Below are 13,392 nucleotides of genomic sequence, written 5' to 3' on the forward strand. Positions count from 1 at the left end.
TTGAGTACATAGGTCAAGGCCCCACCCAAGGAAGGCCCACCCAAAGAGAGCATCTGCCCTTTCCCCACTCACACCTTTCCTCAGTGTGGGAAGAACCTGAGGGTCCCCCACATCCCTCAGAAGGGCCCATGGTTCTTGGCCAGCAGGACATTTGAAAAAAAGGCTCCTCAGGTGGTTGGACTTCCGAGGCCCCAACACTCAGGCCGTCATCTCCCTTTCCTAGCCTGACCCACAGAAGCTGTCAGCTCTGTCTCTTAACTTTTTAGGTTAAATAAATTGGTTTCCAGCCCCAGTGCCTGGACTTGCAACTTTGTCCCTTCGTGGGGAGGGAGGCTCCCACCTGTGCCGGAGGGTCATTGCTGTTTGGTATAACATTGAAGGCTGGCCGCCCACATGCCCAGAGCCCTACATTCCAAGGCAACCAACCTGGCTGGTGGGGCTGAGTCTCCCAGTGAGCAGAGTGCAAGGGGGCTTCTGGGGAAAGTCACTAGAGGCATGACTGGAAGCTGGCACCATAGCTGGTCTTGGCAGGCCCTGCTGTGGTGGGGGAGGGATACCAGCCTCAGCACTCTGCACCTCTTGGTTTGGTGGGGGCTGGTGGGGACAGATGTCTCCCCCGCTCACCCAGGCAAGGCCAAGGGCAGGTAAGGAAGAAGCCCCCTAGGAAGATGTGTTAGAGTTCTTCAGAGGAATAACCAGTAGGAGATGGCATATATATATATATAAAAACAGGATTTATCATGTTTTATATATGTCGCAAAGCTCATATCTGATTTATCATGAGAAACTGGCTCACAATTATGGAGTCAAGCAGGCAGGCTGGAGACCCGCAGAGAAGCAGTATTTCGATTTGAAGGCCATCAGGCAGGGAGAATGGATGTAGGCAGGTGAGGTCTGAAGTAGGCTGATGGACGATTCTGTCTCACTCTGCAGAGAGTCAGTCTTCTATTCAGGCCTTCAGCTGCTTCATTAATGTTCACCAACATAAGGAGGGCAATCTGCTTTATTGATTAAAATGTTAATTTGGTCTAATGTTGAAGTCTACTGATGTACGTGTTACTGTCATACAAAAATACCCTCGCAGAAGTAGTATCTGATCACCCCATGGCCCAGTCAGGTTGACTTAAAATTATCCATCATCAGAGGCCCACAAGATCAGAGGAGCCGCTGAGGGTCAGAACCTTTTCTGGGGCCAAGAGGGCTCACATTCGTTTGATGAACAGTTACTGAGCATGAAGACAAGGCCCCTTGCCTCCAGAGGTTCACACTCACACACACCTGAGTGAGTATGTCAGAGGAGCAAGACTGGGAATCTGTAGGGTGTTGGTGGGGGGGCACCCAGGTGAAGCGATGGGTCCTGGGAGGGTGAGGGGAGGGGACCAGGAGAGCCCCTGGGCATAGGTTTTCCAGGAACCGCATTGAAAGGTCTCAACTCTGGTTCATTTCCTTCCCCTGGGCCCACTTGGAACCAAAGCCCTGTGCAAATGTGGTGGGTAGAGGGAGCACTCTGGGGACAAGGACATGGCCTTCCAAATCTACAGGAGACAGAAAAAACAGCAGTTAAGGGGCAAGACTACAGCAGTGAGGGCTTCCCTGGTGGCTCAGTTGTAAAGAATCCGCCTGCCAATGAAGGAGACACAGGTTCAATCCCTGGGTTGGGAAGATCGCCTGGAGGAGGAAATGGCAACCCACTCCAGCATTCTTGCTTGGAAAATGCCACAGACAGAGGAGCCTGGTGCGCTACAGACCATGGGGTCGCAAAGAGTCAGACATAATTGAGCATGCACGCACACAAGGGGCAAGAATGCATTCCCTCGTCCCTGTCAGGGTGGCCTCCAGAGTCCCAGTCACTCCCCAAGGCCCTCCTGAGACCTGGAATCCCTGCAGGGCCCCCCTAGGGCATGAGCCCCTGGCACCCCATGCTGGTGGGTAGAAGCATGAGTGGGCTATGGGCCTCACCCGGCAGAGGAATTGACAGTGCAGGGAGACCCTGACACCATCCCTCTGGGGGAAACATGTCCTGGAAGAGATGGTCCCACAGACCACACATCTGCCCAGGACCAAAACTTCTGCTTGACTGTTCCCTTCAAGTCAAGGTCAGTCTCACTGTTGGAGCGCCTCCTGTGTGTCAGGTGTCTGCCAATAAGACGAGGGGGTCTTGCTGCTTCCACATGTGCCTGGTCTGCGCTTTGGAGAAAGCCAGAAGGTGATTCCAAAGTAAGGAATCACCTGTCACAGCCTCGGAGGAGGCACAGGGATCCAGACGAGCTTTGCAACAAGTTTTGTGCTACCCCGTGAAGAACACATTGGGTTTCATCCAGCAGGTCTGTGAACCTTGATTCCAACCACCAAAAGCCAGACGTGGGGAAGTGTAGCAGAGCCACACAGGCCCGAGAAGGGGTGTGATGGGAGAATGCTAGGAGGTGTTTGGTATCCTGCAGGAAGTGACACCTGGGGAAATCCCTGCAAATATGAGAGACCTAAGCAGAGCAGGACAGAAGAGCCTGCAGCTGGTGGTGAGGATGTGAGAGGTCCAAGAAGACCTCTTTCTTGGCCTCAGGGGCAAGTCTTTGTGGTCTAGTACATTAAGAGTTGAGGGTGAGATTTCCCTGGTGGTCCAGTGGGTTAAGAATCCACCTGCCAAAGCAGAGGACTGTGGGGCAACTTAGCCTGTGTGCCACAACTACTAAGGCGGTGTTCTAGAGCCCAAGAGTCACAACTACAGAGCCCGCACATCTAGAGCCTGTGCTGTGCAATGAGAAGCTACTGCAATAAGAAGCCCTCACTTGCTGCAACTAGAGAAAAACCCATGCAGCAATGAAGGCCCAGCGCAATCAAAAATAAAAATTAAAAAAAAGAAAAGAGTTGAGGGCTTTAGAAGTCTCTCCCTGGGTATATTAAGGCCCTATAATCTGTGAGACTCAGGCTACACCCAGTGCCCTTAAAGAACACAGACAGAATGATAAGACAACCACATGCAACTCTGCAAAGTAGGTGACAAGGTCCTGTGGGATTCTGAGGGAGAGAGTCTGGGAGAGAGAGCTGCTGACACCTTGATGTCGCCTGGCTTTGGGAGCCTCCTGGGTTGGCCTCCATCATTCACTCAGTGGCACTGAATCCTGCTAAGGACAGGCAACCTCTCACTCATCCTTCTTTCAGCTCATCTGATCCCTCTCACCTGCCTGGCAGGGTAGGTCCCCTTCCTGGCTTTACACTTGAGAAGGTAAATTCTGAATTTCAAAGTAGAAATTGGATCCCTTCAATTTCCCGTCTGCCTTTTGTCACCTTTTTCTCTGGGAATTTTGAAGAGCCATGAGAACTTAGAGTCCCTTGGACTGCAAGGAGATCCAACCAGTCCATTCTAAAGATCAGTCCTGGGTGTTCATTAGAAGGACTGATGCTGAAGCTGAAACTCCAATACTTTGGCCACCTCATGAGAAGAGCTGACTCATTGGAAAAGACCCTGATGCTGGGAGGGATTGGGGACAGGAGGAGAAGGGGACGACAGAGGATGAGATGGCTGGATGGCATCACCGACTCGATGGACATGAGTTTGGGTGAACTCCGGGAGTTGGTGATAAACAGGGTGGCCTGGCATCCTGCAATTCATGGGGTCGCAAAGAGTTGGACACGACTGAGCGACTGAACTGAACTGAGAACTTACAGAAAGTTCAGGAGCAGACATGGACCGGTGACCTGAGTTCCAGGCAGATGCTGATGAAACAGAAAAGGAAAAGTACAATTCAATTCCTACATCAACTGTTAATTAAACAGATGTTTACCCCTCACCCATTCTGAGCTAGACGCGTTCCAGGGACCACCTGAGTCCTTGTGAGGTCTCTGGATGTTGGCTGAAGACAGATTACACTACAGCAAGGATGCTGGAAGTGGCAGACAGACCTAAGTTTTGAATTCTGGACAAGCCCTTCACCTCCGGGAGTATATGGGTCTTCTGTGAGCCAGGCCAATGTTCCTGGCAGGGCTGAGGCCGGCTCCAGTTATGGAGGCAGTGCATGCAGAGTCTGACAGGCGGCATCATAACTACCGTGAGAATTTTCTCCGTTATGCGTGAGACTTCTGATCCGCAGCTGCCCCCTGGACACGTGGCCTTTGAAATGTCCTGCATACACAAGCTACAGGAGAGTTTTTGAGCAGGATGGCCAGGCCCCGCCTTGAGGGGGGCGTGGCTGGCCGGGAGCGCGCTCCTGGGCTAGTCCCGCGAGACCTCACCCACCGGGCGCGGCGCGCGTTGCCCAGGCGACGGCGCCTGGGCGCGCAGACGCAGTACAGGCTTGCCCCGCCCTCGCCGCCGCCGCCGCCGCCGCACCTTCCCCTTTAAGCCCCAGCCGGTCGCGTCGCCGCTTCATGAATGGAGCCCACGTGACCAAACATCATGTGACGTCTGTGGAGCGGCGGCGGCGGTGGCTGTGGCGGAGGTGGCGGCGGCGGCGGCGGAGAATCCCGAGCCCCGAGCCTGGTCCAGCCCGGCCTTCCCAGCGCGCTCGGCGCGGCCCGCGCAGGCGGCGAGCCCCCACTCTGGGCCCGGAGTACTCGCTCGGCCAGCCTAGCGCGGCCTCGGAGTGCCCGCCCCGCCCCGCCCCGGCCTCGGCCCGCCGGGCCCGCAGTGTGGTGGGTGAGTGCGGCGGCGACCCGGCTAGGGCCGGACGGAGGGTGGCCGGGGATTCCAGGCCGGGGACGGGTGCTCGCGGGGCTGCGGCTTCTCCCGGCGGCGCGGGCCGGGTACTTAGGTCTTTAGGTCTGCCTGTGCCCTGCTGGCGGCCATGCCTCGATTTCCCCACCGGTCAGGAGCGGTTCCTGGCCTCTGAGCCGGGGGTAATGGGGTGGACGCAGGGGCGCTCAGGGGCAGGGCGGGGCGTGTTCTGGGCTGGCTAGGTAAAGCCGGGGCGTCCTGGAGGGAGGGGCGCCCGGGGTGGCGGGAGGAAAGGGTGGGGTCGAGCAGGGCGCCCAGGGCTCCGCGGAAGAGCTCGGCGGCCCCGGCCTGAGCTGCTGATTCATCAGGTGTCTGTGTCAAGGCTTCCCTGGCGCGGGGTCTTTGGCAGGCTAGGGGCAGGAGACGGCACGTGGGGGGCGGGCTGGGAAGACCCTGCCCGCGCCGGCTTCGCTCCGTCACACGCGTGCCAGAGCCCAGAGGGAGACTTGCTGAGTCATCAGCATGAGGTCACTAGATGCTCGTCCTAATTCCTGGGGGGATTTGAGCTAGGGGCCTGAGAGGCCGGGAAACGAGGGTTGGGAGGGAAACCGTGGGAAGTTGGAAGGGGCCAGGCTCCAGGCTGGGGCGCCTGCTTAAGTTCGGACTGATACGTGAGTTTACGATAGGAGTGTGAGGAGTAAACGGAGCGGTCACGGTGCAGGTTATCCCTGTGTAGAGGGTGAAGCCCCTTGTGTGTCCATCCCCTCCCAGGCAGGCTTTTCTCAGGCTGCTGGTCCCTGACCCGCCTCTGGGACAGTTCCCCAAACTGGGAAATAGTTCTGAGAAGAGGGGAGGAGCTTAGGGGGGGCCGTCCTAGCGGGCTGGAAAGTAGGCTTTCCCTATGGCTGGTGTGGTTGGCCAGGCTCGGCTGTCTCAGGTGGGAAGACATGAGGCAGTGGGAGAAGGAGGTGTGCCTGTACTTGAGTCCTCGGTGACAGTGGACAGTTCAGGGGGCAAGTCAGTGCAGCTCTACCAGGAAATTGGCAAAGGAGAGGACGCAGAAGGACTTAGACTTCACGGGAGTGAGGTGTCTGGTGAGCAGGCATTGGCTTTCTTCACAGCCTGGCCTTGAGGTCTGAGTGGTGGTAACTTTGAGGGTGCCTAGCCTTCAGGGCATAACAAGTGGACTGGTGTGGATGGCAGGAGTTGACGAATCCCGGTCACCCCAGAGTGGTTCCACTTGAGGTTGGGGCTCAGTACTGTGCAGGTTAGCAAAGAATGTGGCCCTTCTGGGTGTCAGGCCAGTGGTAGGGACTCCTGGGGAGTGACAGCCTTGAGGGTGGTGTGGCCTGAGCTACTTTTCCAGGGTGTATGAGTGGTTCCTGGTCTTCAGGGTTAGGGGAGCACTCCATCTAGACCAGAACAGACTGCTCTTGCCCAAGGGTTCATGGCTAACCAAGGCTGAACTTGTGGTTTGTCCTGCTTCCTCTCCAGCCCTGGGCTTATAGATGCCAGGTGATTTAACACTGAAGCTGATCTTTTGGCTGGAATTCCATGCCCCAGGAACATGTAGATTCTTCTCAGCTACTTATTATGCTCTGGTGAAAATTAAGTTTTAGACTTTTTACAAAGGGCTTCTGGAGAAGGTTGGCCTAAAGGGCAGGGTGGGAGTGCAGTGGGCTAGGTGAGGGTGCCAGAGTGACCAAGGCCACACCTGCCCGGGCAGTTTGGCCATTGGTGTTTGTGATCAGGAGAAGGAGAAGGGGCGGACTGGCCTCCTGTCTGCTGTCCACACCTGGGAAAGGGGTCTCAGCTTGAATGAGTGGCCCTGGGTACCTTGGTGGATTCCTGCCCTTGGGACCACCCATGCCTTCTCCACAAGGTGTGCTCAGCCTTAGCAGAAGCAGAGATGAGAGGCAGGGTAAAGGTTCTCCTTGATCCGGCCTCTGAAATCCCCTCCCTCTGGTTTCTTGTCGTGCCCTGAGCCGCCAGTCCCAGCCCATGCCCCAAAGCTGTCTCCGTCCCAGTGGTGTGAGTCCGCAGGTAGCACAGACCAGGCCAGGAGGTCGCGGAAGCCCCTGCTTTGCTGAGACCTGCCCCTCCCCCTCACAGTAGTACACAGGCACACCTTTGATTAGGAGGCGATTGGCTACACTTGTGCTGAGTTCAGGGCTTCTGTGGAGGGTGAAATCTGCCGAGGAGGCACTTTTCAGCTCCCAGCCGCCACGCTCGGCACTTTTCTGTGTGATCTCTTCAGGAAGTCACCGTGTGCTCAGCATTGGGGGTTGGGGGGGTGGGGGGAGGATGGCGCGTGGGAAAAGCTGGTGCCAGGGCTTTTCCTTCGCGCTGACAGTGGCAGGACCAATGCAGTGACCCTGGACCCAGACTCAGGGCTCGGGGAGCCCTTCTGGCTCCACCTGGAGGACCTGGCTCCTGCGGTAGGCATGGGTCCCTGAAGACCTTGTGACCTCCAGGTCCTCTGCCCCACCTACTGCTCTGGGCAGTAGCGCCATAGCTTCTCCAGGAGGGCGCCACAATCCTGGTTAGGCCTCCATTTACCTCCCTGCATCTAACTTGGAAGGTCACGGAGGGAGCAAGGGTGCAGAGGTGGTCCAGCTGAGCCAGGAATCCAGGACCCAGTGGGGAGAAATGTCCTTGGCAGGGCTGCAGAAAGTGAGGGCGGGATGCAGAAAAGATGACCAAGTGGGTGGGTGAGGGGGCCCTCTGAGTTTTGTTCCCTGCCCTGTGGGTGGGGACCCCAACCAGGGAGCCAGAGAACAGTCACTGGCCAGAAAGGGCTGACCCCTGGGGGGTCAGTTGTGGGCACTCTTGTGAAATACCCTGGATGGGGTGGGGCAGGGGCACAAAAAGCTGCAACCAAAGCCACAGGATGGTTACTCCATCGGCAGCAGAGGTGGACAAAGAGGGCGGAGGGGCATGGGGCTGGGCTCCCCTGGCAGGAGTGTTTGCCTCCAGGAGGGTGGGGAGCTCCCACCCGTGCTAAAGACAAAATTAGAGCGGCTTGGACAACTCTGCTTGCTACTCTTCAAAGTGAGCAGTCTAGGAGAATTGGCAGTCTCCTGCATCCTCCCCTCTGCTCCAGTCCCCAGTGGGGACAGCTCACTGAGCCTTCATGGGAGCAGGGCTTTGTCCCAGGCGGCTTAGGGGAGATAGAACCCTGGCCCCGAACCTCACCTGCTGTTGGCCAGGCTGGCCTTCGCCGCCCCAGTAGCTTGCTGCTGCCAGTCCCCTGGGGCTGTGTTGGCTGGCGGCCTCGGGGAGCGCCAGGCCGGTGAGAGAGCAGAGCGGGAGCAATGTGCTGAGTCAGCATGACTCGCCGAGAACAGCCATGCTCTGGGGCGCACTGGGGTTATTTTTAAAGCTCCCGGTTTCCTTCTAGGCTGGCCCCTCCCGCATCCTTCTAATCTCTACACCCCCCTCCCCGTCCCGGCCCCTTTTCTTGCCTCTGCCTCCCTAATAGCCCTTCAGTTCCCCTTCCCCCATCTGACCCTCCTAGCCTCCCACCTAGTTCCCTAGGGGCAGGGTGGACAGGGAGCAACCCAGCTCAGGAGAGGCCAGGTATCAAAGGGAAGGGGCAGGCTGGTGGGGGTGGCTGGGTGTCTTCCCCTGGGTAGACGGAGGGTGTTGGGGGGCTCAAGTGTCTGGATGGATTGGGGAGGGAAAGGGAGTGGTCTCCAGAGTCCTGACCTTCGCTCCCTGTCTCACAGAGTGCCTGCTTGCCGTGCCCCCCGGGTTATGACGACCCCCAATAAAGGAAACAAGGCCTTGAAGGTGAGCAGATAGGGTGGCAGCGTCTCAGGGCTGGGGTGGCACAGGGGCGGATGGCCCCAACTTGGCCCATGACCTCGTGCGCTGTGCCCTCCCCAGGTGAAGCGGGAGCCAGGAGAGAATGGCACCAGCCTGACGGATGAGGAGCTGGTGACCATGTCGGTGCGGGAGCTGAACCAGCACCTCCGGGGCCTGTCGAAGGAGGAGATCATCCAGCTGAAGCAGCGCCGGCGCACGCTTAAGAACCGCGGCTATGCCGCCAGCTGCCGTGTGAAGCGGGTGACCCAGAAGGAGGAGCTGGAAAAGCAGAAGGCGGAGCTGCAGCAGGAGGTGGAGAAGCTGGCCTCTGAGAATGCCAGCATGAAGCTGGAGCTCGATGCCCTGCGCTCCAAGTACGAGGCCCTGCAGAACTTCGCCAGGACCGTGGCCCGAAGCCCTGTGGCACCAGCTCGGGGTCCCCTTGCTGCTGGCTTGGGGCCCCTCGTCCCCGGCAAGGTGGCTGCCACCAGCGTCATCACAATAGTAAAGTCCAAGACGGACGCCCGGTCGTAGGGACACACTTGGCCAGGCGGGTCTGCAAGGGGCCAGTAGGCGCATGGCAAATTCGGCAGCCCTGTCCCCTTCTTCCTCCCTCCTCTTCCTCTTCTCTCCTTTTCCTCCTCTCCTACCTCCTCCCTTCCCTGCAAAGCACAACCTGCACCCCAGGGGCGCTGGGCTGAGCCCCTTTGATCTCGTCTTTGTCATCGTGTGTTTTGTACGTTGGGATTGGTCAGTTTGGCGGTGACGTGGGGTCGCCCCCACCCCCTGTGTACCACGGGCAGGTGGGCTTGGAGTCTAGAGTCAGCCTGTGGGAGTGGACAGAGGAAGATCAAGCAGGTTCTCTAGGGCATGTGTGTCCCCAAGCACGGAGGGCTGCAGGGCAAGAGAGGCTGTTCTCACTGTGGAGTGGCCCACAGGCTCTGACGGCCACTGGGTTAGCAGGAGGCCAGGAGGTTCATTCTCAACCTAGCCCACAGGCCTAGACGGGATTGGCTATTCCCGAGAGCCCTGGACGGGCGGGCCACCAGTCTGGCGCTAGGGGGATGGGGCGTTGTGTGGCTGTGGGCCAGGGGCCTTGGCACTCACGCCTGACGTGTTGCACTGAACAAGACCAAATCACTGGTTGTGAGCGTGAAGGGTGTGTCCAGTGTCCTTCGATGGGTCCCGTGTCACTGTTTACATGACCTGTTTGTGTGGTTACATAGCCCTTTATTTAAAAGAGAGAAGTTCCTTTTACGAAGTTATTAAATTATATGTTTAAAAGCTAGAGAAAAAAAAAGCTGCAGAGTATTTATAAAACTGTCTTTTTAAAAAAAAAGCAAGAACATTTGACCATATACATGGAAAAGGGAAGAAAGTATAATAGAAACTTTGCTAGTTTAAAAAAAAAGAAAAAAAAATCCTTTCTTGTAAACTTACAGACAAGTCTTTGTGGCTGTTGGAGTTTAGTTTTTATATACACAGAGTTATCAGACGTTATTTATAAAACTTAGTTTAAAAAAAAAAAGACAAAAAAAGCCAAGCCGCGAGCGACCAGAAGGCGTGTCCTGACGTCCACTTTGCTATCTCTTTTGCAATTGTACCGAAAGTGACTTACTCCCTTGCCCCTTCCTGCTTCCGTCTCTTGCCGGTGCCGTGGTGTCGTCCGTGCCTGGTGAGGTCTTGTGCAGCGTCACGTGCTGGTGCTTCTGGTGACCTTTGACCTGTGGGTGTCACTTCTTGTGTGTGTTCTCCCGTGTTTGTTCTTTTGGATTTGGTTGTGGTTTTGCTTCTGCTGACTTGTCAGGCCCAGGCTATCGTGCCGGGCTGCGCCTGCCCAGTGGAGCTTGGGGGTCTGCGCCGCCAGCCCTGCCTCTTCTGCTTTGGCACTCACCTTGAGCCCCAGGGTTGGGGCGGGGCGGCAGTCATTTGCAGGATTCTGCCATACCCTGGGCTGACCCTTGGCTTCGCATGTGTGTCTCAGGCTTGGGCTGACCCAGCGGCATTGTAGGTGAAACTGGGGGCCATCCTGGGCGCCGCCCCCCCCAGCCCCCCACACTACTTCCTTATCCTTGGCCTCTGGCTCTGGGTGGGGGCTTGCGGGAATCAAGGAGTCACTGTGGGTGCCCACCAGACCAGGGCCAAGCTGCCCCTGGCTGTCTTCCTTTTGGCCTCCAGTCACCGTGTTTGGCCTCCAGCCACCAATCTGAGATTTGTTCCTTTGGGTTTCAGGTGGACCTCAGCAGGGGAAGCCCAGGGACCCACTGCCCACTCATCCCAGAGCTGTTTCCATGCTGCGGGACGGTGCTTCCCAGGCAGAGCCAGGTGGTTTCGGGGCCCACCTGGAGCAGCCCCTTCTCCTTGCCTGAAGGCCTGGGGGTCCCCACCAGTGCCAGACAAGGGCTACGGTCTCCGGGACCAGGCCCTGTCCCTCCTCTCCCCCCGAACATGCTGGCAGCTCTAGGCTTTGGGCCTTCTTTCACCACCCTTTGGGGTCTGTGTCTTCCAGGGATCCACTGCTCGACTTGTGGAGGTGCTTCCCCAGGGCTGAGCCCACCTTCCCGTCATGGCCGCTCAGTGAGGCAGCCAGTCTCAGACTTGGCTTGGGCAGCTGCTTGTAGTCACGTGATGGGGGCTGCCTGTGGTGCCTGCCCCCCGCCCCCCAAGAGGCTAGTCCCCTGGCTCTGGCTATGTGGGGCTTGGCTACTGCTTGGGGTCACTGGTTGGCTTCTCTGGGGGCCCTGAACCCCTTGAAAAAGCACAGAAGTGGGCTGGTGAAAAGAAAATGTGGCTTGGCAGGGTTTAATCTTGTGGACAGTGGAATCTTCATCCCAGAGTCTGACGCAGCATGCCCAAACTCTGGGGAATTTGGGCTGTCAGCTTCTGTTGTCTTGATGGGCTTGATCTGACCCTAGACGCACAGAGACATTCCTGGCTATACCCAGGTTGGCCTGCAGTGGAGATTTTGACCATTGACTCTGAATCACTTAGTGGCTTCCTTTGGCTCCCTGCAGTCTGGCTTTGTCTACCTAAGGTCCAGAAGAGAGTGGTTGATGTTGTTTGTAGAGCAAGTTGGAATCACATCATAAGAATCCCTAAAGAGAGATCATGCCCTGTCCGCGACAAGGAGAGAGACAGGCTCTCAGTGTCCAAGTACAATGCGCACTTTTGTTCTGGAGGTGGGGCCTCCATCTCTGTGCACTCCTGTCATGCTATAGACCTGGAGAGAGGAGAGTTTGATGAACAGAATTACAGGTCCTTGGTTTGGTTTATAGACGTGTCTGGAGTGAGTGAGGCTATGCTTCCTTTTTTGGTTTTTGGATTTGGAGTGACTCTTCCTTGGATCTGGGGAGCATCCTGCTCCCCTTAAGCCAGCTTCTTGGGGCTGCTCTGCCCCTTCCCCACTTCACTTTGGTTCTTGACAGTAGATCCTGTGTCCTCGTATGGCTGTTTGGTGTCTTTTTGATTCTCGTTAATTCAGTTTTCCTACTGTAAGTGTGTCGTGTTCTCTTTCTCCTCAACTTTTTGACACAGCGAATTGAGGACTTTGGCCCAGGCCAGGTCTCCCAAACTTGTCCGCTAAGTAAACCATAATGTGCACCTTCCTGTACACTTTGCCCTCGCCCAGTCTTCCCTTATCCCAACATGGACACTCAGATTTCAGAGGCAAACCCCTTTGGGAACAGGTCAGCTGCCCAAAGTTATGGCTCCAGGGAGCCCTCCCTGTGGCTCTTGGCCACTGCTCCAGGTAGCACTCATTGCGTTGGAGAAGCTGTGGCTGCTGGGTGGTGTGCTGGTTTCTGCCAGGTGCCAGGTCTCCCTGGAGGCTTTTCTACTCTTGGTCCAGGCCTCCAGGTCTGGGCACAACCCTGACCATCAGCAGCAGCCTCAGTGGTCGGTGCCTGGGCCTGCATCTCTGATCCGCTGCAGCCTGCTTTGCGACAGATGGTCAAGCCCCATCGTGTCACTGCTGCTTCCCTCTCTGGGGTGGCCGGTTGGCCAAAGTTTCCGTCCACAGCTGGGAAGCCACAGCCTGTAGCACTGTTTCCGCTCTAGGATCTTGTAAGTTACTTTTTTAGGCTGTGGTTTGGTGAAAGGAACCAACACATTAACGATTTTTCCCCCCAGAAGCCACCGAATAATTCTTTCTGGCAGGTTTTTGCCTTCCTGTTAGCTGTCTGGTTTTGAAACTGATGGGAAGAGGCAAGGGTGTGCCCTGGAGACTGGTAGCTTGTCTTGCTCTGGTCTGTGTCCTGAGCATGTGCTATACTTGTTGGACCAGTCGCACACGTTTCCACCCCACCCTGGAGCAGCAGCCTTGGTACGTGGGTATCCCTCCAGTTTGAGCTGGAGTGTTAGGAGAGCCGTCCCTAGTGACCTGTGAAGGGGGACCCCTCTAACAACCTTGTGTCCCAGCCCCACCCTCTCCACATCCCCTCAAACTGCTAGTCCCTGAAGCCTTTAACCAAACGGGAGTGGGTACAGAAAACCTTCTCCTGGCATCTTAGGGCAGCAGGATAAGGGCTGTCCAGTGTATCCAGCTCTGCTGCTCTCCTGGCGCTGAGAAGGTGGGCCGAGCAGAGTTGATCAGATCCTACCTGCCCTGCCTAAGGCTAAAGACAGAAGGTGGGGGGGCCGGGGGTACGCTGGGATCTGCCGGGGCGGGCGGGGGTTGTTGAAGATCCAGGTGGGGAAGGGCCTCACTGGGGCACCCTGGGTGACCTGGGCGGCTGCTGCCTCGTGCCCTCCCTGCCCTGTGCAGTATTTATTGCTAAATTATTGTCCAGGAGGGGCGGCACTGGGCCAGGCCCCGGGTATTTATTGCTGTACATAGTGTATGTTTGTGATATATAAGGTTTTCTTTATTTTGTATATGATCAATAAACACCTTTTAAAGAGACTGGCAGGTGTTTCTTTGGGGCAACGCGCGGGCG

The 13,392-nt window shown here is 56.7% G+C and overlaps 1 protein-coding gene and 1 long non-coding RNA gene across 5 annotated transcripts; one reads left to right on the top strand and one right to left on the bottom strand.

The window, feature by feature from the left end:
* Positions 1 to 715: 715 nt before the first annotated feature.
* On the bottom strand, positions 716 to 7,981 carry LOC129544600 (uncharacterized). The gene is made up of 3 exons (XR_008683491.2): positions 7,847 to 7,981; positions 3,665 to 3,714; positions 716 to 1,001 (listed from the first exon to the last, which is right to left on the bottom strand). It is a non-coding gene; the product is annotated as an uncharacterized LOC129544600 (long non-coding RNA).
* Positions 4,347 to 13,358, top strand: MAFG (MAF bZIP transcription factor G). 4 transcript variants are annotated; one of them, XM_055408308.2, is made up of 3 exons: positions 4,347 to 4,633; positions 8,380 to 8,443; positions 8,540 to 13,358. In XM_055408308.2, the coding sequence occupies exons 2-3, from the start codon at positions 8,408 to 8,410 to the stop codon at positions 8,990 to 8,992; spliced, it is 489 nt and encodes a 162-aa protein (XP_055264283.1). In that variant the 5' UTR covers positions 4,347 to 4,633; positions 8,380 to 8,407; the 3' UTR covers positions 8,993 to 13,358. The 4 variants fall into 4 exon arrangements, with proteins under 4 accessions (XP_055264283.1, XP_055264287.1, XP_055264286.1 ...); XM_055408312.2 differs by lacking the exon at positions 4,347 to 4,633 and adding an exon at positions 5,567 to 5,588; XM_055408311.2 differs by lacking the exon at positions 4,347 to 4,633 and adding an exon at positions 5,622 to 5,745.
* Positions 13,359 to 13,392: the final 34 nt, after the last annotated feature.

Source organism: Moschus berezovskii, chromosome 20 (genome assembly GCF_049115385.1).
Source record: "Moschus berezovskii isolate FMDL1 chromosome 20, NW_MosBer_1.0, whole genome shotgun sequence".
Lineage (NCBI taxonomy): Eukaryota > Metazoa > Chordata > Mammalia > Artiodactyla > Moschidae > Moschus > Moschus berezovskii.

Coding starts and splice junctions, on each gene's coding strand:
- MAFG (XM_055408308.2), top strand. CDS start 8,408: ATGACGACCCCCAATAAAGGAAACAAGGCCTTGAAG. Junction 8,444..8,539: donor AAGGAAACAAGGCCTTGAAG/GTGAGCAGATAG, acceptor TGCCCTCCCCAG/GTGAAGCGGGAGCCAGGAGA.